We start from the raw sequence: 24,987 nt of genomic DNA, 5'->3' as shown, positions 1-24,987 counted from the left end.
ACATTTTTAGCGAGAAATATATATTCTATTTTCATAATATTCACTCAGTGAATGTACATAATCGCTTGCGCGTTGTTGCAAAGATTTTTCTGATCTCGCCAGAATAATGTGAAACTGCTACGTTTTGGTTGCTATGAACAATATTTTATTTTCTGCATCAAAATAAGGTTTGATTACATTTTAAGCAAAAAATATATATTTTATTTTCATAATATTCATTCAGTGAATGTACATAATCACTCGCTTGCGCGTTGTTGCAAAGATTTCACGCTGAAGAAGTCTCCTTCAGAACACATCGCGATATTTGGCATCAGTTCGCGTGTGCTGGATGTTGGTAAGTAGTCGTAAATACGCTGTTCTAATGTTTGATATAATGTCTTTTCTGTTTGCAGATATTAATCAGGTTAACGTTAGCTCCCTCATGTTCAGTCACTGCATTATATCTGTCACCTCCGCTGAGGTTTTGCTTTTCATTGCTTTCTATATTAAATACTAAACTAGGGTGATTAAACACTGTCACGTGACGTGCAATATATTGCACAATATATATAACATATTCATATCAGGTTCAAAGTAGTACAAGTGTAGTTTCAAAATGGTATTTGTTGTAGAAGCACGGTAAAAAACAACACTTACCATGCTTTTTACCACAGTATTGGTAGTTTTAATGTGATTTTTGTTGTAAATACAGAGTGACCACAACACTTATCATGCTTTTAATGCCTAATAATGTTAAATCCAAAAACTGTAAGGTCAATAAGAACTTCTTTCCTATATATATATTTATATATAAACCTATATATTATAAATAATGATATTTTCTTTTCTCTTGTTTTAGCTGAAAAGACAAAAAGGGCCTTTTGGAAATGGATGAAGGAGACAGAAAGCTGCAAAGGCAAATAATTGCAATGGTATGTATGTGTTGCTTTTAACCCTTTATCAAACATTTTATCAAGCATTTGTTAAATAGTCTCACAGTAAATTAAAATTAAAGTCAAATCCTGTACATATTTATCACCTTATTTGTAAATCAGTTGTGCCCCTTCTTGGACAGTTGGACGTCCCACACATAAAAGTTTATATTAATTCCATTGAATTCTTTAAAATGATTACAGATTGGGCCCAAAATGTTCCAATGATACATGATGTCTCTCCGCACCTCATAACTACCTCTGCTTGCAAGAGTGGAAATTATCATTTGACTTGTCACATGACATCAGATATTTGATTATTTTGTCATGATCATTTACACTGCTGATAATGTCCTGCTTGCATGTGAAACATGTTATTTATTTATTTTTATTTTTTATTTTTTAAAATATGAATATAGCTTGCTATACTTTTAATCATGGAAATGCCCACACATCAGTGAACTTATTACATAAATGCATTTAACATTTAATTGTGCAACACTCTTTACAGAAGGAAATCCTACGGTTATGTATGAACTCACAACATCATCATCAAGTGCTGTGCTGGGCACATTGGGTAACAAGTGTCCTCCAACGTATCCAATCTGTGACCACATTCTCCACATCTTCCCATGGGACACCGACATTCTTCAGGCCTTCGTTTCCATGTCTTCCCCTGCATTCTCCTGGTGGTGTCCACTTCATATCTGTCTTTGGGTGTTGTTGTTTGGTCATGCTTAGGGTGTGTCCGGGGAGGTGCACCCTTCACTCTGTCACAGTTTTTAAAAGTCTTCACGTGGACTCCTCCTTATGATCTCCTTGAAACGTGCAGAACCAATATTGAAAATAGTAATTTATCTTTTTCCATATTCTTGCCTTTATCAAAGAAGCACCAGTGCTCATCCGGAGTTTTGGTAAAAGTTCTAGTAATGCTGCGACTATAGTCAAATATGTATTTCTGCATGTGTGTATAGCAGGTGTTTGTCCGAACAATTGAAGTTAGTGAGAGTGTTCAGGAAAACCCTCTGAGAACAATCAATATTTATTTAATTCTGTTTGGTGCTGATATAGAGTATTACAGAAATGACACATTGACATTCTGGACATTATTCTGTGAGTTTGTTACCTCTTCATTTAGATGGACTTGAAAATGTCTTGCATTTTGTTTCATTAAACCTTTTATTACAGTGTCACTATAGTAAATGTCCACCTTAACTACATCTATGGTATCATTATATCAGTACCTGGATAATGTAAATGTAACATACCCATGAATGTATTTTATAGAAGCATTTTATTGCTGAAAATATTTAACATTTATAAAATGCATTAACTATTTGAATTTGCCTTTCATTTAGTTACAGTAAAAGTGAACAATAAACACAATATTGTATTGTATTAAAGTTGAGAATGTAAAATGTTATTTTTTCCCCCCTATTCTTTAAAGAAACATATTTTCACATGGAATTTTATCTCATCTCTTGGTTTGTAAAAATAATACTTCATCATATCGATTTGTGTAGTTATATTTCACTATAATAGATTGCCTCTGTAACTGGATATTTTTAATTAACTGATTTTTATACTGTTGTGCAGTAGTTTGGGGACTACATTTGTCTTTGACACTAAATATTGGAATATGATTACAAAATCGAGTACATTCATTATGCTTTTATTTATATTTATTTTAATTCCAAGAGTTCAAATGGTGAAGAATGGTATAAATAAGTGATTAAATGTATACCTTTAATATACTACATATCTACTGTAAATGTTAGAAGCACTTTAGTAGATGCAATTATATCTCTTTCAAATATATTTATGCATCAGTTTAAAACACAAAGGAGTCTTTCGTTGTAAAATGTGATTTTTATTATATTTAATTAGATTAATTATATATTTAAGGAATCTTTCTCGTCAGCCGGAACCGAAGGAGATCTGTCGTCATTTACCATAAATGGACAAGTAAGCGTGACGCATCTGTTCAGCTGTGTTGTGATTGGCTGTGACTCTATCGCAGAACTCGCTGTGATTGGACTACCTTTCAACCCATATAAAACGGCGCTTTATCTTACAAAGTTTGTTTTAGTGTGAATATTACGTTACTCATACATTAAGTTAACTATAAAGTGTTTCCATGTTGTGAGAAATTACTCCTTTACCGAGATCCCAACCCTAACCCTAGCTTCTCAATGAACTACAGCGCCATGTTTCCCGTTCATTGATAGAATGACAGAGACATATGGGTAATGTAGTTTAAAACGTTTAGTAAAGAAATGATAAATGTTAAAATAATAAGATCTTTAATGGACAACTCGATATCTAAATATGTTTATTGTGCAAACATTTATTACATATATGAGGGACAGGCTGAAATTTTATATTTTACTGTAATCACTATTAAAAAACCTTTATGCCAGCTTTCCATGTATGTCTGAAAACTGTGCCCAACATTATTTAGTAATCATAGCATAAGCAGTTGTCCTGTTGATTTTTTCTTTGATACGCTAACCGGACTTTGAGTTACAGCCATTTGAAATGTGCATTTTTTTTGCTCTTCCAGGGGCCGGTACTGGCCCCTTGGGGGTGGAAGGGCATTAAAATCTACACAGGTGTGTACTCCTCATCATGGATAACAAACTTTGTTGAATCACATTTAAATATTGCAGTATTTTATCATTTCCTCATTTTCCATTCTAACATCATGCTTGTATAGGTTTTTGATGGGTATTGTGAGACCATCTGATGAAATATGGAAATATTATAACAAAATGTTGTAATACAATAATAATAATAATAATAATTGATTAATTGAATAGTAGTTGATTATTTCTTTGCTTTTTTTTTGTATGAACACCAATAAATATAATGGATGAACCCACAACAACTTGCCATTATCCAGCTGCCAGTGTTGGCAGTAAACTAAAAACTATTTATATTTACACTTCACTATTACTGTTACACAAGGATAATGCACTATTCAGTAAAATAAGAAACTGTGCCAAAATGTCTTCTTGCTCCTCACATGCCTGACATCAGTAATGTCCAGCTGTCATTTTGAATGCAGTAGTAGATGTACCAGAATGATCAACATCGATCTTCTTCAGCTCTGCTTGAAGTGTTTGTGTCAGTATAACCCACTGCAGCCTCTCTTTATTCACATTCCTTCCCTTTATTTATCTGGAAACTGCCATCCTTGTCACAACATGAAAGTATATGCAACTTTTGGTGCATTGTTGTCCCAAATATCATGAATTAGATCGAAAATATTTATGTAATATATATTTATGTATTAATAAGTAAAACAATCATGGAAATTATATGTCATTTTTTTAAATTATGAAATAAACTCAGCTTAGTTAAATTGTATTTACTCTACCAAACACCACGTTCACCATAATTTATTACACAACACTTTATTGGAGGATACAGCATAAGGTTGAAATTTGCATAAAGACAAATGAGATTCAAGATAAATAAAAACGTGTCTTCAAAAATACGTTAACGTCATACTAATCCATTCACAGACTTTACTCCTATTGCACAAATGAGCGCCACAGAATCCCATCCAGTCAACTATGATCCAGAAAACAGATCTGATATTGAGTTTAAAATAAAGATTCATTATCACAGCTGAACTGGGTTCTTGCTCTTCCCTGTACATGTCTCTATCATGTTCATGTTCTTCTTCTTCTAAACAGTTTGTTCAGTTGTACTCTACAGTACAACTGATGACCAGAAGATGTGATCACTGATGTGCTGTAGCTTTTTCTCAACCAGAGGAAGAAGTCTTAACATCCCATTGTCAGGCGTTCTTCAGTCCTGGTCTAAAAGTAAAACAAAAAAACACACAATTCAAGTTAAGTAGTTTAATGGACAGCCAGGTCAGCTTATGTTCTGCATGATTTAAACAGTGGTGGGCTACTCTGGCCCTCAGCGTCCACGGTCCTGCAGATTTAGCTCCAACCTCAAACCCAACTGCCTATAACTGTCTATAAGTACACCTGAAGACTTTGGTTAAAATTTTCAGGTGTGCTCAATTATGGTTGGAGGTAAACTCTCCACCTCAAAAGGAGACAGCAAAAGGGCTAGAGTTGCCTGTTCCTGATTTAACTTTACAAAACAGCAGTACATAATATATATATTATAATAAAAATGCAGCACAGACTGTAAGCTAAGTACTGAACAAAAACTGTTTTACCCATATTAACAGCAACCTGTTTTAAAAGATCTTTTAGAAAGGCATGCTCTCTTTTGAGCCTTGATTTCTTTCAGGACAACATACTCTTCTGTTTCTTGTTTCAAGAGCATAATTTGGTCAAAAACCAAGTGATAACCTGTACAATGTAAAATTGTTAAAATACTGCAATAAAAACTTTAAGGCAAGAATTAAGAATAGGCACAGGACTTACCGTACTCATGAAGAAGCCATGGCCATGCATAGTTTCTGCCTCTTGTGTTCCTCCGTAGCTGCACATCAGTCGTTTTTCCTCTAGGATCTTCTGTTAGTGACTTCACTTGCTATCTGTTTTAAAACACAAATACAATGTTTTAGGTCTGTGCAGTATAAGGCCTTATTTCAAGCCAAAAAAACTAGGTATTACACATAATTTAAAGAACATTTACTATTTCATTCCTATTATACTATATTATATTATATTAACTCATTATCTTCCAAAGCTTCCCTGTCTGCTTTTATCTAAACAAACAAACAAACAAACAAACAAACAAACAAACAAACAAACAGAAGGAACAGTTTTTAAGAACTTTTTAAGAACTTAATAGTCCTTTGAGAGAACAACATTAAATTCTGTACTACATATTACAGCATTGCCTCAACACAAGACATACCAATGGACTTCTGTCTTCTTTGGGCATGAGATGGTCATGTTCCTTCCTCACCCTAAACAAAGGACTTCGATGAGCTTGCTTTGATATAAGGACTGGTCTTCCTTCTCTGCACAGAAAAACAAGAAAGTCTCTACTTACTCTGTGTGCAATAACTCTTGTTCTTAAAACATACAAATTGAGACAGTTATAAATCAGTTAATTTACCATACCATCCAGGAGAGCATTTGATGAGTAAATACTGATTTAAATATCTAGAAACTTTACCTGGAAAGGGCTGATCACGGCAGGTTTGCAGCGACTCACTAGTAGCTCTTGTGAGGGTCGGCTCTTAAAAGAGCTGTTGAGTTTGATGTTGTAGAGATCCTAAAAAGAAGGACTAAGTAATCTGCAAGTAATCCTGCAAGACAGAAAGGAAGGTAAATTTATTACATCACATTCAAGTTGTCAATTTACACATAACTGTAGGATTTCCTTCTGTAAAGAGTGTTGCATAATTAAATGTTAAATGCATTTATGTAATAAGTTCACTGATATGTGGGCATTTCCATGATTAAACATATGTCTTTAATAGCAAGCTATATTTATATTTAAAAGAATAAATAAAAAAATAACATGTTTCACATGCAAGCAGGACATTATCAGCAGTGTAACTGATTAGATATTGAATAGACATCAGATATTCAATTATTTTGATTATGACAAAATAATCGAATATCTGATGTCATGTGACAAGTCAAATGATAATTTCCACTCTTGCAAACAGAGGTAGTTATGAGGTGCGGAGAGACATCATGTATCATTGGAACATTTTGGGCCCAATCTGTAATCATTTTAAAGAATTCAATGGAATTAATATAAACTTTTATGTGTGGGACGTCCAACTGTCCAAGAAGGGGCACAACTGATTTACAAATAAGGTGATAAATATGTACAGGATTTGACTTTAATTTTAATTTACTGTGAGACTATTTAACAAATGCTTGATAAAATGTTTGATAAAGGGTTAAAAGCAACACATACATACCATTGCAATTATTTGCCTTTGCAGCTTTCTGTCTCCTTCATCCATTTCCGAAAGGCCCTTTTTGTCTTTTCAGCTAAAACAAGAGAAAAGAAAATATCATTATTTATAATATATAGGTTTATATATAAATATATATAGGAAAGAAGTTCTTATTGACCTTACAGTTTTTGGATTTAACATTATTAGGCATTAAAAGCATGATAAGTGTTGTGGTTACTCTGTATTTACAACAAAAATCACATTAAAACTACCAATACTGTGGTAAAAAGCATGGTAAGTGTTGTTTTTTACCGTGCTTCTACAACAAATACCATTTTGAAACTACACTTGTACTACTTTGAACCTGATATGAATATGTTATATATATTGTGCAATATATTGCACGTCACGTGACAGTGTTTATTCACCCTAGTTTAGTATTTAATATAGAAAGCAATGAAAAGCAAAACCTCAGCGGAGGTGACAGATATAATGCAGTGACTGAACATGAGGGAGCTAACGTTAATCTGATTAATATCTGCAAACAGAAAAGACATTATATCAAACATTAGAACAGCGTATTTACGACTACTTACCAACATCCAGCACACGCGAACTGATGCCAAATATCGCGATGTGTTCTGAAGGAGACTTCTTCAGCGTGAGAACGGTCAGGAGTGAGAACGGGTTGACATTCACTGAGTGAATATTATGAAAACCTTATGAAAACCTTTGCGGGGACTTTGATATCAGATTGCGAGCGGTTTTAAACATCAAAAACCAGTTGGAGGGCCAGATAAAAATTATCTGGGTGCCGCCATTTGACTCCCCCTGGCATAAATAATATTTTGTAGCCCGATCAGAAAAAAGGGAGTAAATAATTAAAACAAAATGAACAGCATTAGCTGCTACGTGTGAAAAGAAACCTGCTTTGGATGTATTATGTTCAGGACAAACGTAATAGCACTGCAATAAATTGGCTTTATTAGGTTAAGGACCAACGTAATAGCACTGCTTATATTATGTTCAAGACAAACGTAATAGCACTGCTTATATGTTGGCATGTAACGTAATTGCGATTTGCAAAATAGTTTCCTCAGAACGTATTTCATGTGATACAGGGTTGCTTCTTTCATTTACTGCATGCTTTGGTTGAACATATCCCTGCATCGATTCATCAGATCTTTCATGTTCATCATACACTTTTGCATTAGAAACGGCAATTGCCATTTGCAGTTCTAATTGCTACAATTTGGCTTTCAGATGTATCTCTTCTAACTGCAAGGCTTTTTTTTCTTTTTTAAAGAAGCAGCTTTGCCAACAGAGCAGCTTTCTCAGCCTCTTCTTTCATTCGTAACCTTGAACTTGAACTACTGGCTGATAATGCGACTATGTCCAGCTGACGAACCTGCTCTGCTCTTCTTTCTTATTGCTGAGGCAACTTCAGTTCATTGTTAGAACATCTTGTTCTATCTTTTCCACATTCTCATCATTTTCTTTTAGCTTGTCAATTTCTTTCATTTGAATGGTAATCTGAGCCATTTTTGACTTTCTCAAATTGACAAGTCTGTTCAAACTCTCCTCTTGCGCTTTATGCGTGTAGGGGAGAGCAGGGTAAGTTGTCACACTTTTCACACTAACATTTACTGAGCACCATACATCACAATTGTATAAATGAAAATGAAAAATTACCAAATGAAAGAAGGAAGTCTTGGACACATATGTTGTATTCATTACATTTTCATATCTTATCTCATTACGGAGTTGTAGACTGTTGAATAGAGAATGTGCACTTGTGACAATTTGCCCCATCGGCAGGTTGTCACACTAGATTATCTAAAAATAAGAACACAACTACTTAATTGTTATTATTGATTTTAATTTTTAAATTCAAACCAGAACTGGAAATATAAACAATCATGCCTAGAGAATTTGAAAAAAACAATTATTTCAATCCAAACAATACACATTTCAACCAAAACAAAGGCAAGACCACTTTACTTTGAACTTTAAACTCAAACTTTCTCTGGCTTGCACATAACTGAATGGAATACTGCAGATAACTCACTTAACTTAATCTAATAGTTTTGGAGTTATGAAGAGTGTGACAACTTACCCCACTCTCCCCTACTTGACCGCCCTCTTGTGGTCAACTTTATCTGAGTCTGCAATTTCTTTTGTGTCATCCATAATTCAACAGTCAATATCAATTATTTGAAAACGTAACAGTAAAGTACAGTTTTTAAAGTGTAGAAAAGTCCAATTCCAGCTTAAGAAACAATTTTGAACGTCTCTACCCAATTATCCCAGAGTAATCGCTGCACTGGACTAGTTTACTTTAACTTTCATCCGTGCGTTGCAATAATCCCAAACTCGTGGCTTGCTCCGCTCACATATCACGTATAATGTTCATAATCCTTGAAATCCTCTTCGGTAACCATAGCATCAATCCTGGCAAATCAATTTCCACTTCACTCAATTCCAATGTGAAGAAGATCCAAGCCTTGTTCTTCACCATTTCCATTAAGGGTGTGGCACAAAGGATTTGACCCGTGAATCAAAAACTTTTTTTGTAAATGTTTACTTTTTCTTTGTCTTGTTACATTACAAAAGAAATGCAAAAATAAAGTCTACACTTATTGCAGTTTCAAAAACAAGAAATTTTCACGGTCAAAAGACTGTCTTGTTCCAACCCTTCCTTCCAAATTCTTCTTCCAAGTTTATTACACATATGTAATAGGTATATAACTAGTCAAAGTCAGGTGATACAAATACAAGTAACACAAAATACACATTTTTCGAAAACATAATCATTCTTAATATAAGGAAAAAATATTATAAAATTATTAATGTTGTTATGGCTCTAACAATCTGAAGAGATGCTTTTTGAAATTTTTGGATTTAAAAAAAGTTTAAAACGTCTAGAGATGGAGTAGTGTAACTTGCTGTGTGGTACCAGTGCTCTCACTGATTGTCCGAAAGGTGCATGATAGTCAGGGTATTATGCTTATCTAACATTTTAGTGATAACTCTTTGTGCGTATTTACTTGAACTTCTCGGGTAATATCTATTGCTTTGTCCCAATCCAGAGGTGGACAAAATCGGAATTTAAAATGGATTGAAAGTTCTCTATGAACTTGACGTGTGATCCTGCGCTGAATGACATGTATGCGTGTGAATCACAGACATCATCAGAGCAATATTGTAAGACACTGCATAATACATTTTTAACAAGCAGAGTACTACACCCAGACTGCAACATAGTGTGGCCCGGATCTGGCCCACATCTGGTACATGTGGATTACATGCAGACCAGATGTGGGCTGGATTTGGGCCAACACTATGTTGCTGTCAGGGCAGTCATGATATACACAGTCTCATTTTACCAATGTTTTTTAACTATTATAGTATTTTGAAGAACAAAAACGTAAACTTTAACTATTTGTGTTACATAAAGTCAGCTGTCACTACTTTGGCGCGACACCCTGTGTGGTCGTACACTTGGCACAGCCCTTGCAACGGTACTGAGAGACATACTCCTGCAAAGACCAACTAGACGGCCACGGGCACCGATCTTCAGCAAAGATCACGAGAACCAGACGAGTCCTCTGTAATGAACTGAACTCTATAAACAATGAACTGACTCCAAGTGAAAAATTGACTGTATAGTGTTAGTTTAGTGTAGAGCTGCTCTACTAAATCTGTATTTTAATATGGCTTCACATAAATTAAAGTGATGACTGGACTTGAATCGGAGAGTAGATGTACAAATATCATTCTTCATCTGCTCCATTACATGTATTGATCCAAACTCTTAATAGCTTCATGTTTTGAGTATTTTCTCCATTCTCCTGGTATCTTACCTCTCCCTTCAAATGTTTTATTGTAGTGTTTTTCCAGATCTTTCTGGAATCTGCACACAAACCACTTCCAGTAGGGCAGTTCAGAGAGATCAGGAGTGATTCTCCAGTTCAAATAAACTCCTCCTGCTCTTCTGTTTTCTCTCCAGAGGACTGCATCATCTGAGTCAGTGGGATAAAAAGATTGATTATTTGCTACTGATGACGTGCAGATTCTGATACACAAGTTTTTTGTTCCTTTGTAAAACTGCCCAGTAATTCCAGTCACTCTGTGGAAAGGAACACTGTGATCTCCAGGATGGTTTTCTATGGTGTTGGTGCAGGTGGCTTCACAGAACGGACACCGAACCCAACAGCACTGACAGAAGAGATCAATCAGAAGCTCATCTGGTGTGTCTTTATAGTCCAGCTTGTATGGAAATGTCTTTCTGTTGAATCTCCTGCTGATATTAGACATTATAGCAGTAAGTTCTTTTCTCATCACATCTTCTAGGAGGTTGAAATCATCAACATCATCAAGTTTGACTCCTCTGAGGTCTTTTTCAGAGAAGATCAGCTCATCTGAGATCTGCCATGTTAAACTCTTCAACCACAAACCAACATCTCCTTTCTTCACTTGAACAAGTTCAGCAGATTCATGTGCTGCTTCCATGATCTTCTTCTGCAGGAGTTCAATGTTCTCCTTCATCTTGGGTAAAACACTGACTCTGAACTTATCAGAGATGTACCGACTGACTTCATCTCTGATGAAACTCTTGAAGTGATGTCTGGGATTATGAATGTAGTTCATGTATTTGTCAAAATCCTCCTCTTCTGCCAGTGTCTTCAGGATGTGTTTCTCCAGATTTGATCTGTTTCCATTCAGTGATTCACAGTTTGATCTCATTTCATCTGTCAGATCTCTGGCAGTCTTCTTGTAGACGCTCTGCTCAATGGGCTCTTTCAGTTTCTGACAGATGATCTCTCCAAAAACAGCAGCTGATGTTGATCCATGACAGTATTTCTGGAAAATACTATAGTACTCTTCTCTCTTCTTCTGAACATATATTACAGGATCTTTGGCTTCTCTGAACAGTCTGTGTTGGTCAGTGATCTTCTTCTTTGCTCTCTTACAGATGAAAATAACCATGTCCCTGATGAATTCATTCTTGAACTCATATTTCACTCGTTCCTCATGTTCTGTTACTCTTGTCTTGATGTAATCTGTGAGTTGTTGAATGTAGCTGATGTTGTAGCCCTTCTTTGAAATGTTAAATGACTGAATCATTCTGTCTGTCTGCTGAACAACATCTGTGACTAATGATCTGATTTGAACTTCATCCTCTTTAGATATCACATAACCAAGCTTACCTTTACCTTTACATTTGACATTTTTAAAAGGTGCTTTAATTACACTGGATCTCTTCAACTGTACATAACCTAAATAACTTGGCACAGTATACATATCTCTGTTCTCCCTCCAGAGATCTAGAAGGAGACGTCCCTCAATGATGCCACAGAGGATCTTTCTCACATCTCTCATTATATCAGTGTCTTTGATTGCAGGAGGGTCTGTCATGATCTTCTTCACACTCTGTTTCAAAAACAAATTAAACACTTTCTTTAGCTTTTCTTCATCATTTCTTTTGTCTTTGAGTTTTAAGGCGAGTTCTTTGCTCTTTTCATAGAGAGTGTTTTCATGATGTTTCCTCTCATCATCAATCTTTTTCTTCAGGTCTCGCTGCTGAAGAACCTCATTTAATTTCCTCTTTGTTTCTCTCACAATGTTTTCCTGAAGCTCTTTGATTTTGATTTCAAATGATGTTTTCCATTGAATCCGTATATCTGCATCTGCGTCTTTATCAAAGAATTCAGACATTGATTTCTTCACTTCTTCACTTGTCTTCTTCAGTTCTCTTTGAAGATCAGTTTCCTCAACCTTATGAATTGACTTATTTTCTATTCTGTTGTGTAGTTTGTTCTCAGTTTCCATCATGGCACTGCGAAGACTCCAGGTCCACTTCCTGTATTCATTCTCTAGTTTCCTGTAGGCTGAAATCTCCAGAGAATTTCTGAAGCTGAAGACGAATCCTTCATTCAGTAAAGCCTCCCAAAGATCTTTAATACGATCTCTAAAGTCTATCAGCATCATTCCATGTGATCTTGAGGCATGAGAGATTATAGATTCCTTCAGTTCTTGAATATTCTCACAGTAGTTTGGGTTTGGTGGAGCCATGGGTGGGCTGCCCTCCCAGAGCTGTGCAAAATACTTCACATCTTTCTGAACATCAAATCTAATGATATCACTGAAACATTCTTCATCACAGTCTTCCTCTTTAGCAGCGAGTTTTGTCATCTCATCCAGTGTCTTCTGCAGTCGTCTCCTTCCCTCCATGTTTCTCTCTCCAGCTGTGACGTCTGAAATGTTCTGATGGACAAACACACAGCTGGGATTCAGTCTGACCTTCTTCATCCTCATGAAGGCCTGAACAACGATCTGAAGAACATCCTGCATCTCAGAAGGGTTTTCTCCAAAGATGTTGATCAGTGTCAGATTTCCAAGACCAACAACAAATGTGGCCAGTTCATTGTCATGATGTCTTGTTGATCTTCCAGTCAGTTCTGGAGCACAAAGACCCTCAGTATCAACAACCAGAATATAGTCAAAGTTTATCTGTGTTTTCATCTCGTCTGACACTCTGATCAGCTGCATGAAAGCTCCTCTGGTGCACCTGCCAGCACTGACGGCAAACTGGAGTCCAAACATGGCATTCAGCATGGTGGATTTCCCAGAGCTCTGAATCCCTAAAACTGACAGCACAAAGACTCTCTGGTCTCCCAGTTTCTGGATGAGTTGATCTAGAACAGCAGAGATCCAGATCACAGGAACATGAGCAGCATCTCCATCCATCAGCTCCAGAGGAAATCCAGAGATCATCATCTCTGCTGCAAGACTCGGGAGAGAAGAGAAGTGAACCTGCAGGTCTTTCTTGTTCTTGTTCACAGATTCACATGATTCATAGATCTGACCGATCTCCCTCATGATGTGCTCCAGACCAAAGGTTGCAGCTTCAATATCATCAGATATTCTCTCAAGTTCAGTTTGTTCAGCTTTGAGATGTTCAGATTTATCATAATTCTCTTTCAGTTTTAAGACTGTTGTCCACATTTTATCATATCTGTGATAAACTAAGATATATTCATCCAGGAGGATTCTGAGCCATGTAAGAAAAAACATCTTCGCAAGTTCAGCATGTGAGTTAATTTGTTTAATGAAGATCTTCATGAACTCACTGATGTCAGATTCATGCTGCTGTTGACGTATTGTCCTCATCTCTGTTTTCTTTCTACTGATGTCCATTTCTATCTCATCTCCTCGAGGTCGATGTAGTTCTTTGTTCTTCTGACTCCACTGATGCCACAGTTTCCCCTGACGAGGCAGAAATGATTCTTTGATTTCTCTCAGATCTTTCTTCTCCAGTAAACTCATCATCTGCTGTGCTGCTTCTCTTCCTCTCCTGCAGTCTTCATCATCTTCCTCATCTACTCTGATGTCTGAGTGTTTGGACACATCTTCAAGTCTGAAAGTGGAAGATGATCCTAAGAGACAATCATTTATCGCTCTTCTGAGTTCTTCAGATACATCTGACTGATTTCTGTCTTTCAGACCGATCGTGAATTTCCCTTTCTTCATCTCAGTGACAGTAGATTCATCCTCAGTAAAAAGACAAATAAGTGGCTTTCTGTTTTTGAACAGGTTTTTTATTATTGCTCCACTTCTGTCATTCCTGTCCAGTTGTGGCAGAAGAACAACATTGACTGAGCTCATTTCAGTGAGGATCTGCAGCTGTTTCTCATGGTCTCCTGCATCACCGTGTAGATTACAGAACGAAACACAGTCAGTGAATTTATCATCATATGATCCAGAGGGGCAGAACCAGGCGATCTCCACCACTCCATCCATCAGGACTCTGGTTCTGCTGCTGCCTGGGCAGTTCCTGTGGAAGAACGTGTTGTGTTTCTCATTGATCAGACTGTTCATCAGCTGAGACTTGGATGAAGACACAGAGCCAAACCTGAAGAAAAACACCATTGGAGTTTGTATCTTGTAGATCTGCTGGGTTTGACTGATGATTCCATTGTTGAGTATTTTCTTCTTCCAGTTCTTGTGTATTTGTCTGAATGTCCAGAGAGGAAACTCAATCTGTTGTGTGAATGGATCAGGAACAAGCAGAGGCAGAGCGTACTGACACTGGGACAGTTTAGTGACCATCAGCTGCTTCAGGAAACCATCAGCACAATGAAACACGGCCATCTGGACATCCATCAGGTGAATATGGTCAGATTGGCTTGATCTTTTATTAGACAAAGACATTTTATTGGTCTCTTTAACATGAATGTATCTATGTCTGTAGTTCATCATCAGTAGTTTTTGTATGAAAGTGTGAATCAGCTCTTCTTCAGCACAAGACTCATGAGACTGTAATGAATGAACAGTTATCTGAAGAACATCTGCAGCTCTCAGTTTGTTGAGGTGTTTGACTTCAATATGGAGTCTCTGAAATAGATGATTGATTGTTTGCTTTCCACTTTTTTCCAGTTTCTCTTCAAAGGTCTTTTGTTGATCTTCTCTCATGTTTCTTTCTTCTGTCAGTCTCTTCTCTAGATCCTCTAGTTGTCCTTGTCTCTCTCTTTCTATTCTCTCTTTCTCTCTGATTATTCCCTCCATTTCACTCTTCAGTTTCTGAATATGTTCATCACAAGTCTGTTTTTCTCTCTCCCACCTCTTCTTATCCTCATCTCTTCTCTTTTTGTCTTTTTCCTGATTCTGTCTTCCTTCCTCCATCATCATCATCTTCATTCTCTCTTTCTCTTCTTCGTGTTTCTTCATCAGTTCTTCTCTTTCTCTGTTCAGTTGCTCCATCATCATCATCTTCATTCTCTCTTTCTCTTCTTCGTGTTTCTTCATCAGTTCTTCTCTTTCTCTGTTCAGTTTCTCCATCATCATCTTTATTCTCTCTTTCTCTTCTTCATGTTTCTTCATCAGTTCTTCTCTTTCTCTGTTCAGTTTCTCCATCATCATCTTTATTCTCTCTTTCTCTTCTTCGTGTTTCTTCATCAGTTCTACTCTTTCTCTGTTAAGTTTCTCTTTTAGGATCTTCATCTTGTTTTCTTCTTCTTCATGTTTGGATTGAAGATCTTCTTTCTCTTTCATTAGTGTTTTGTATCGTTCTTCTCTCTCATTAAATTCCTCTTCTCTTTTCTTCCTCTCATTTTCTATTCTGTTCATCAGTCTGCCTATTTCAGTGTCATATTTGATCTGAAGTTTTTCCTTTTCTTTCTTCAAATTCTCTTTTTCTTGTCTCATTTCCTCTATTTCATGTTTGAATGTCTCTCGTTCTCGTCTCATCTCGTCTCGTATCTCTCTCTGATGTTTCTCTTGCTCTGTTTTTTCTCTTTTCAGTTCCTCTTCTCTTCTCTTTCTCTCTTTGTCTTGATTCTGTCGTTCTTCCTCCATCATCATCTTCATTCTCTCTTTCTCTTGTTCATGTTTCTTCATCAGTTCTTCTCTTTCTCTGTTCAGTTTCCCCATCATCATCTTCATTCTCTCTTTCTCTTGTTCATGTTTCTTCATCAGTTCTTCTCTTTCTCTGTTCAGTTTCTCCTCCATCATCATCTTCATACTCTCTTTCTTTTCTTCACGTTTCTTCATCAGTTCTTCTCTTTCTCTGTTCAGTTTCTCCTCCATCATCATCTTCATTCTCTCTTTCTCTTCTTCATGTTTCTTCATCAGTTCTTCTCTTTCTCTGTTCAGTTTCTCCATCATCATCATCTTCATTCTCTCTTTCTCTTCTTCATGTTTCTTCATCAGTTCTTCTCTTTCTCTGTTCAGTTTCTCCATCATCATCTTCATTCTCTCTTTCTCTTCTTCATGTTTCTTCATCAGTTCTTCTCTTTCTCTGTTCAGTTTCTCCATCAGGATCTTCATCTTGTTTTCTTCTTCTTCATGTTTGGATTGAAGATCTTCTTTCTCTTTCATTAGTGTTTTGTATTGTTCTTCTCTTTCTATATATTCCTCTTCTCTTTTCTTCCTCTCATTCTCTATTTTGTTCATCAGTCTGCCTATTTCAGTGTCATATTTAATCTGAAGTTTTTCCTTTTCTTTCTTCAAATTCTCTTTTTCTTGTCTCATTTCCTCTATTTCATGTTTGAATGTTTCTCGTTCTCGTCTCATCTCGTCTCGTATCTCTCTCTGATGTTTCTCTTGCTCTGTTTCTCTTTTCATCTCCTTATCTCTTCTCTTTCTCTCTTTGTCTTGATTCTGTCGTTCTTCCTCCAGCTTCATACTTTCTTTCTCTTCTTCGTGTTTCTTCATCAGTTCTTCTCTTTCTCTGACTCTGTCCATCAGGATCTTCATCTGTTGTTCTTGTTTTTCTCTCTCCATCTCTCTGAACATCTTACATGAGTAGAAACTCCCTCCGTTTGCTTCCACCATGTTGTCTATCTTCTCCAGTAGATCAGACACCTGTGTTCGGTCTCCAGTCTGATTATTATTGAACACATGGAATCTGTTTCCACATGCTTCAATCAACTTCATCAAAGGAGATCCTGGTTTTCCCAGATACTGTTCAATGGTTTTGTTCTTCAGGAAATCTCCTCTGGTGAAGAGCACCATGGTGTACATTAAAGATTTCTCACCGAACGTCTCTTTGATGATCTTCACTGATGATTCCTCATGTTTAGTGAATCGTTGTCCTAAATTGAGCACAATGATGAACACATGTGGTCCAGGCAGGATCATGGAGATGCAGTGTCTGATTTCTCTCTGGATCTCCTCTTTACTCAGTTCAGTATAAAACAGTCCTGGAGTATCGATCACAGTAACGCGTCGGCCGTTGATATCAGATGTTTCTCTCTGACTCTCTTTAGTCACTGACTCATGAGATGTTTCTGCTGTAAACGCATCTCTTCCTAAGATTGTGTTTCCTGTTGCACTCTTCCCAACTCCAGTTTTTCCCAGCAACAAAATCCTCATTTTTTCGGTGTTTTCTCTTGAACCTGAAAATTAATAAACAAAAATCATAATGAAATTTAAAAAAACACGAGATCAGCAGGGGGATCAGGGTAAGATGAGACACTTTTTTAATTTTAGAATTTAAGTTTAAGAGTTTTAGTTCAGAATTTAGTTTAAGTCCCAAACTCTGCTCATTACCTTGTGACAGTAAATGTGTCTCTAGTGAGTCGATTTTCTTCTTCATCTCTTCATATTTCATCAGTTTTTCCATCTGTGCCTCCAGAAATGTCTCTGTGGAGTAAAGCTCTCCTCTGTTTTCTTCCAGCATCTTCTCAATGTTCTCCATCAATGTGGACACTTGTGTGTTGGGACCAAAGAAATGTTGTCCTCCAAATCTCTCAATGACAGACTGTGTTTCTTCATTGAGTTCTTCTGTCTGATGCTCTGAATTCTGCATTATGAGGATCATCATGTGTTTGTTGATCCTGGAGCTGAAGATCCTCTGGATCTCCTCCATTTCTGCTTTGTCTTCATTACTGAGTGGAGCATCAGGAATAATGAGGAGGAAAACATGAACTCCAGGATGACAGAGAGACACACAGCGGAGAGCCTGACGCATCACTTCCTCCTCGGAGAGACGAGTGTTGAACAGAGCTGGAAGATCCACCAGAGAGACCTGACGTCCATGAAGATCCACGTCTGATCTTCTGTCTGTCTGCTGCAGGATCTGCTCTGATATGGAGGATTTTAATGTGCCGTCACTCCCACACACAACCAGATTCAGCTTCACACCCTCTGAAACTGACAGAAGAAAAACATAATATAAAATTTATAAATATAAAATATATACAAAATATATTCATATATCACTACAAACTCTCAAATATCATCACACTCACATCTTTCTGTGTCCTGTTGCTTCATTGTGAAATACTGTGACTCTTCAGCACAATCCAGGTGTCGTCCATCATTCTTTTGCACAATGTCCACAAACGTCTGCAGAAGATCATCAGGAGAGCTGCTTCTCTGAAGACTGAAGTGTCTGTTGAAGCATTTCTGAATGATCTTCTGTAGGATGTCATTGGTTTCAGTGGACTCTTGTGTGGTGAGCACCATGGTGTGTTGATAAACCCGCTCAGAGAAAGAGTCCAGCACCTTCTCCACACACTCCTGATCTTCTGCTGAACACTGATCATGTTTGAGGAGCAGAACGATCACATGAGGTCCTGGATCAGACAGATACACACACTCTCTCACTGTCTGTGTGATCTGATGATCTGAGATGTTTGTCTGGAGCAGCTGAGGACTGTTGATGACCATCACGTGTCTGTCCTTCAATCTTCCTCCGACTCTCTCTACAACATCTGGAGGAGCTTCACTGTCAAACGCTGCTCGTCCCAACAGGAAGTTTCCCACTCCACTGTTTTCTGACACACTCTTCCCCAGAAGAACAATCCTCAGAGGAGTCAAATCACTCACTGAAATACACATATCAAACATACTAGATTATAAAAAAAATATATAAATTGTGCATCACAAACAGAAACCAGCATGAGCTGCTTTTGAGATCTGAATTTGACAGTTTGGTTTAAAAGTGACCAAAACAGCCCATAATAATCACATGTTGTTCAGCAAGGTTAATCAGTGTTCATCTGAGTAAAGACTTACTGAAGGGGGGGCTTCTGGATTTGCTTTTACTTCTCCTGCGAGAAGAATTAGAAGAACTGCGAACATCAGCTACAAAACACAAGAATGAGAACAGATAATAAAAAAGATTTCTAAAGCAGACTGAGAATCTCACAGCCAAATCAGGAATGTAATAGAAAATTTCTCAAATTCAGTAAATTTTATGACACCTACAGTACATGTTGTATTGTCTTAGCCTGTGTATATATTTTATATTATCAGTTGTGGAATCCAACCATTACACATAGTTAGCCTACTTTATAGAGCTTTAGACAGCTACAAAACACAAGAATAAGAACAGACAATAAAAAAAAAAAAATCTAAAGCAGACTGAGATGTTGCTGCAGTGATCACAATACTTTATATTCACATTTAGCAGAACGCTTTCATCCAAAGCAATAACACAGTAAACAGGGATTTGACAGGTAGCAGCTCAAACTAGGTAAAATAATATAATAATATCTAATTCAAACATCTTTATTAAATGTAAATGCTTGTAAATCTTGCATCTTAAATTTCAATGTGATTACTAGGAACACTATTCATAATACAATTTTCAACCTACAGAACCAGAAGCTGCTGATATTTCTTAACACTTGTGAACATACAAGTGACCATCAGAAACATGCCCAGGTGTGTAAGTTCCACCCACTAGCCCAATAACGGCGTCTAGTGGTCTGGTTAAAGGTATTTTGAGTGTACGTCTTTGGCACTTTTGTAAAAATTATCTTATTTTAATACAACTTTGGTTTTTAATTTAATTCTGACACCATGAATAATTTAAAGGATTAGTTCACTTTCAAATTAAAATTTCTTGATAATTTACTCACCCCCATGTCATCCAAAATGTTCTGCCCTCCACAGGTCAAAGTTTGAACTAAATTGTCATATACAATATGCTAGTGCAAGTGTATAACAATTAGTTCAAACTTTGACCTGTGGAGGGCAGTAATACACTTAGCAGTGTCTACACTGCCGAAATTCAAATAGAGAAGAAGAAGAGAGCTAGTCCAAGATGAGCATTTATAGTTAAAATGTATAAAATTTTAATTTTTTAGAAAATGGCTGATGGTTACTCTAGATAAGACTTATATTCCTTGTCTGGGATCATGTTGAGCTCTTTGAAGCTGCACTGAAACTGACATTTTGACCTTCAACAGTTTGGAGGCCATTGAAGTCCACTATATGGAGAAAAATCCTGTAATGTTTTCATCAAAAACCTTCATTTCTTTTTGACTGGAGAAAGAAAGACGTGAACATCTTGGATGTCATGAGGGTGAGTAAATTATCAGGAATTTTTATTTTTAAAAAAAGTTAACTAATCCTTTAATCTGACGCCAGTTGTACAAACCCGATTCCAAAAAATTTGGGACATTGTCTAAATTGTGAATAAAAACAGAATGCAATGATATGGAAGTTTCAAATTTCAATATTTTATTCAGAATACAACATAGATGACATATCAAATGTTTAAACTGAGAAAATGTATCATTTTAAGGGAAAAATAAGCTGATTTTAAACTTCATGGCATCAACACATCTCAAAAAAGTTGGGACAAGGCCATGTTTACCACTGTGTGGCATCCCCTCTTCTTTTTATAACAGTCTGCAAACGTCTGGGGACTGAGGAGACAAGTTGCTCAAGTTTAGGAATAGGAATGTTGTCCCATTCTTGTCTAATACAGGCTTCTACTTGCTCAACTGTCTTAGGTCTTCTTTGTCGCATCTTCCTCTTTATGATGCTCCAAATGTTTTCTATGGGTGAAAGATCTGGACTGCAGGCTGGCCATTTCAGTACCCGGATCCTTCTTCTACGCAGCCATGATGTTGTAATTGATGCAGTATGTGGTCTGGCATTGTCATGTTGGAAAATGCAAGGTCTTCCCTGAAAGAGACGACGTCTGGATGGGAGCATATGTTGTTCTAGAACTTGGATATACCTTTCAGCATTGATGGTGCCTTTCCAGATGTGTAAGCTGCCCATGCCACACGCACTCATGCAACCCCATACCATCAGAGATGCAGGCTTCTGAACTGAGCGCTGATAACAACTTGGGTTGTCCTTGTCCTCTTTAGTCTGGATGACATGGCCTCCCAGTTTTCCAAAAAGAACTTCAAATTTTGATTCGTCTGACCACAGAACAGTTTTCCACTTTGCCACAGTCCATTTTAAATGAGCCTTGGCCCAGAGAAAACGCCTGCGCTTCTGGATCATGTTTAGATATGGCTACTTTTTTGACCTATAGAGTTTTAGCCGGCAACGGCGAATGGCACAGTGGATTGTGTTCACCGACAATTTCTTTTCTGGAAGTATTCCTGAGCCCATATTGTGATTTCCATTACAGTAGCATTCCTGCATGTGATGCAGTGCCATCTTAAGGGCCCAAAGATCACGGGCATCCAGTATGGTTTTCCGGCCTTGACCCTTATGCACAGAGATTGTTCCAGATTCTCTGAATCTTTGGATGATATTATGCACTGTAGATGATGATAACTTCAAACCCTTTGCAATTTTTCTCTGAGAAACTCCTTTCTTATATTGCTCCACTATTTTTGGCCACAGCATTGGGGGAATTGGTGATCCTCTGCCCAGCTTGACTTCTGAGAGACACTGCCACTCTGAGAGGCTCTTTTTATACCCAATCATGTTGCCAATTGACCTAATAAGTTGCAAATTGGTCCTCCAGCTGTTCCTTATATGTACATTTAACTTTTCCGGCCTCTTATTGCTACCTGTCCCAACTTTTTTGGAATGTGTAGCTCTCATGAAATCCAAAATAAGCCAATATTTGGCATGACATTTCAAAATGTCACACTTTCAACATTTGATATGTTATCTATATTCTATTGTGAATAAAATATAAGTTTATGAGATTTGTAAATTATTGCATTCCTTTTTTATTCACAATTTGTACAGTGTCCCAACTTTTTTGGAATCGGGTTTGTAAATGACTCCTAGTTTCACAATGTTTCTGATGTAACATCTGATCATAAGATTAATTGTGCTTCAATTTAGATCTTTGATCATTCTGGTTATCTCATATTTTCAATTATTCGTTCATTACTGATCCATTATCACTCAGAGAATTCGCATCAGCTGACTACGTTCTCACGGACATATATTCGCCAGTTTATGATTCATACAAAAATGCAGTTTTCTTAATCACAATACTGCAACTTGCTAATTCAACAACAGACAGAAATTAAAAAGTCCCACATGATGTGGGATTTGACGCAGATTTACAGAAATAACAGACTCCAGTAATCTACTAGTCATAATGATTTCAGAGGAATCCAAGATAAATCATGATTAACATTTATTGTTTTTCCAGGCAGGATAAAACACAAATTAAAAGAATTAAAAAGAATACAACAAACAACTGATTAGCCTAAAATACAAAATACAATTCAAAACATAAAGTTAAAAATAATTAAAGGGTCAGCATACCTGGCAAATAGAGAGATACACACAGCAATAGTGCGGGAAGTTCTGAATGCAGCATCTGCAGTGGTTTGCCAAATTGCTTAAAATACCCCAAGTCTTAACAAAAGGACAGTTCTGACGCAGACTCAGGTTGATTGGGATCCAAAAGCGGTTTATTAGCAAACAGCAAGCTCACAGTTCAGGCAGGCGTGGGTCGAATCTCCAGAGTAAACAACATTGTCAGAGACAGTCCAATAATCGAGGTCATAACCAGGCAAGAGATCAGGCCAGGCAGCAAACAATCAAAGAAGCAGTCCAGGCAAATAAAGGGTAATAGGCAGGCGACAAACAATCCAAGGTCAGTAATCCAAACAAGGTTGATAACACAGGCAGACAGAGAACAGGAAATAACGCTCAGAAATTGTTGCAAGGCAAACAATACTTCACAAGGAGTGAGTGAGTGAGTGAGTGAGTGAGAGTGTGAGTGTGAGTGTGTGTGTGTGTGTGTGTATGTGTGTGTGTGTGTGTGTGTGTGTGTGTGTGTGTGTGAGTGTGAGTGTGTGTGTGTGTGTTCCAAACGGGATATATCACCCTCCGAAGGGCACTTCGGAGTGAAAATAACCATGGCTGCCATATTGAAGGGTCATTCCAAACCGAAGTGCTCAAAACTAACCACTTCAAAGGGCCCTTCGGAGTGAAGGATTTCGAAGGGTACAACTGATGGACACTTCAGGCCCCCATGATCCTTTGCACAAGGACGTTCTTTGACGTCACAGAATGGGTACAAGAGGCTCTGAGTTTTATTTCAACTATAAATGTATGTATAGTATTTTTCTATACCACTGTAATATTTATACAAGTAAGATTTGGTACATTATTATGGTCAAAACAACATTGTACTTCAACAAAAATTCTTTACAGCTCCCTTAATCAGTCCATTCAAATGTTTAAAATTCATAGATACAATATACAATGTGGTGCGATATACCAAAAATAAATAAATATATAAACTATGTTAAACAAAAGGCGCAGCCTGCACAATCTACTCCTCCTTGATTGTCTCGTTAAGAGGACGCAGAAGCGCGTTCCAAAAAAAGGTTTTTTTTTATACCCCTACACCCTTCATCCCTTCGAAGCTCTCACTCCGGAGGGTAAACCCTTTGAAGGGATTAGGGCATAGGGATGAGCCCTTCCGAATGGAACGCAGGGTGAGGGTGAGAGTGAGAGTGAGTGAGTGAGTGTGTGTGTGTGTGTGTGTGTGTGTGTGTGTGTGTGTGTGTGTGTGTGTGTGGCTTAAATAGCTGGCTGACTTGAAGCAGTTGTGCAGTAATCAGGCCAGGTATGTGGGCTCTTGGGATTTGTAGTCCAGTTAATACTCTGGGGAGTGTGACCTCCGGTGGCCGATCGAGGGAACTTCGCTGGCATTCATGACAACAGTAAACATTTAGAACTCAAATATTTATGTAGCTTTTGTTGGACCTTTTCTCGTGCCCCAAAGGGTCACATGCCTCGTTTTGGGGATCAAAACAAATGGTTAATAAGGATTTTTATTGGGGCATCTCCCACACCAGGATAACAGGCTTTGCTTTCTTTATTCTTGTCTGTTCTATTGATGTGGGAGTGAAACCATCTTTCCAGTCACACCAGAAGTACATTGATGTCACTTAAAACAACTAAGATTGTAGATTTGTGAGGTTTGCATGGCCTGAGGGGAAGGAGAGGGTGTGAGGAGTCAGAAACTCAGCATGAGGGGGAAGAGAGGAGGTCAATCTAGGTGTTGTCCTGTGCTCTTTCTCGCAGATCCTCTCTTCAGATTAGAGAGTTTTATTGTTTTATTACAGGATAGGAATCTTGTCTTGAATTCAATCTTGGTGAAATCCATCCTTACAGGTGAATAAAAAGTTCACTTTCATAATGTACTTAAAGTGCTCTATTTTCATGCACTATACTAAAATTCCTTTAGTACTTCTTAAGATAATCTTAAGAACATCTGTATGTACTCAACTGTGCTTTTTTGAGACACCATGAAATATGAATTAAAATGTACATAGAAAAATCTTTATTTAATTCTTAAATTAGTCCATCAATCATCTTACACAAGGACAATGCATTTCAGCTGTACTAAAAGCTTAAATCCAATCATTATTTTTTTAAGACACTGTTTGAAAGGAGGACTGAGTGATATAATTGATGTTGAATCAATTATTATTATCATTTATAGATTCATAATCTCTGACCTCTGCTTTCTCTGCTGGACAT

The 24,987-nt window shown here is 37.1% G+C and overlaps 2 protein-coding genes and 1 long non-coding RNA gene across 3 annotated transcripts in view; all 3 read right to left on the bottom strand.

The window, feature by feature from the left end:
* The window catches only part of LOC137015277 (uncharacterized), a 62,531-nt gene extending 60,195 nt beyond the window's left edge, over window positions 1-2,336 (bottom strand). The window contains exon 1 of the mRNA XM_067380131.1: window positions 1,454-2,336. The gene's annotated coding sequence lies outside the window, so the exon portion shown is untranslated. The remainder of the gene's footprint in view (window positions 1-1,453) is intronic.
* Window positions 2,337-4,200: 1,864 nt separating this feature from the next.
* LOC137016952 (uncharacterized) lies at window positions 4,201-6,990 on the bottom strand. Its single transcript, XR_010894512.1, has 5 exons — window positions 6,787-6,990; window positions 6,027-6,159; window positions 5,763-5,868; window positions 5,324-5,436; window positions 4,201-4,738 (listed from the first exon to the last, which is right to left on the bottom strand). It is a non-coding gene; the product is annotated as an uncharacterized lncRNA (long non-coding RNA).
* A 3,567-nt stretch (window positions 6,991-10,557) lies between these two features.
* On the bottom strand, window positions 10,558-24,987 carry LOC137002491 (interferon-induced very large GTPase 1-like). Its single transcript, XM_067362188.1, has 10 exons — window positions 24,966-24,987; window positions 19,288-19,356; window positions 18,519-19,097; window positions 17,818-18,420; window positions 17,002-17,663; window positions 16,594-16,800; window positions 15,954-16,182; window positions 15,389-15,788; window positions 12,021-15,235; window positions 10,558-11,981 (listed from the first exon to the last, which is right to left on the bottom strand). Exons 1-10 carry the CDS (start codon window positions 24,985-24,987, stop codon window positions 10,558-10,560), a joined length of 7,410 nt encoding a protein of 2,469 aa, XP_067218289.1.

Source organism: Chanodichthys erythropterus, chromosome 3 (genome assembly GCF_024489055.1).
Source record: "Chanodichthys erythropterus isolate Z2021 chromosome 3, ASM2448905v1, whole genome shotgun sequence".
Classification (NCBI taxonomy): Eukaryota; Metazoa; Chordata; class Actinopteri; order Cypriniformes; family Xenocyprididae; genus Chanodichthys; species Chanodichthys erythropterus.
Note: the sequence above shows the minus strand (reverse complement) of the source record. Positions and strands in the feature narration are given on the sequence as shown.

Excerpts from the sequence above, each read along its gene's own strand:
- LOC137002491 (XM_067362188.1), bottom strand. The coding sequence starts at position 24,987 with ATGTCCAGCAGAGAAAGCAGAG. Across the intron at positions 17,664-17,817 it reads GACACATTTACTGTCACAAG|GTTCAAGAGAAAACACCGAA; the intron begins GTAATGAGCAGA and ends ATTAATTTTCAG. Across the intron at positions 15,236-15,388 it reads AGAGATGAGGATAAGAAGAG|AGAAGATCAACAAAAGACCT; the intron begins GTGGGAGAGAGA and ends AAGAAACATGAG.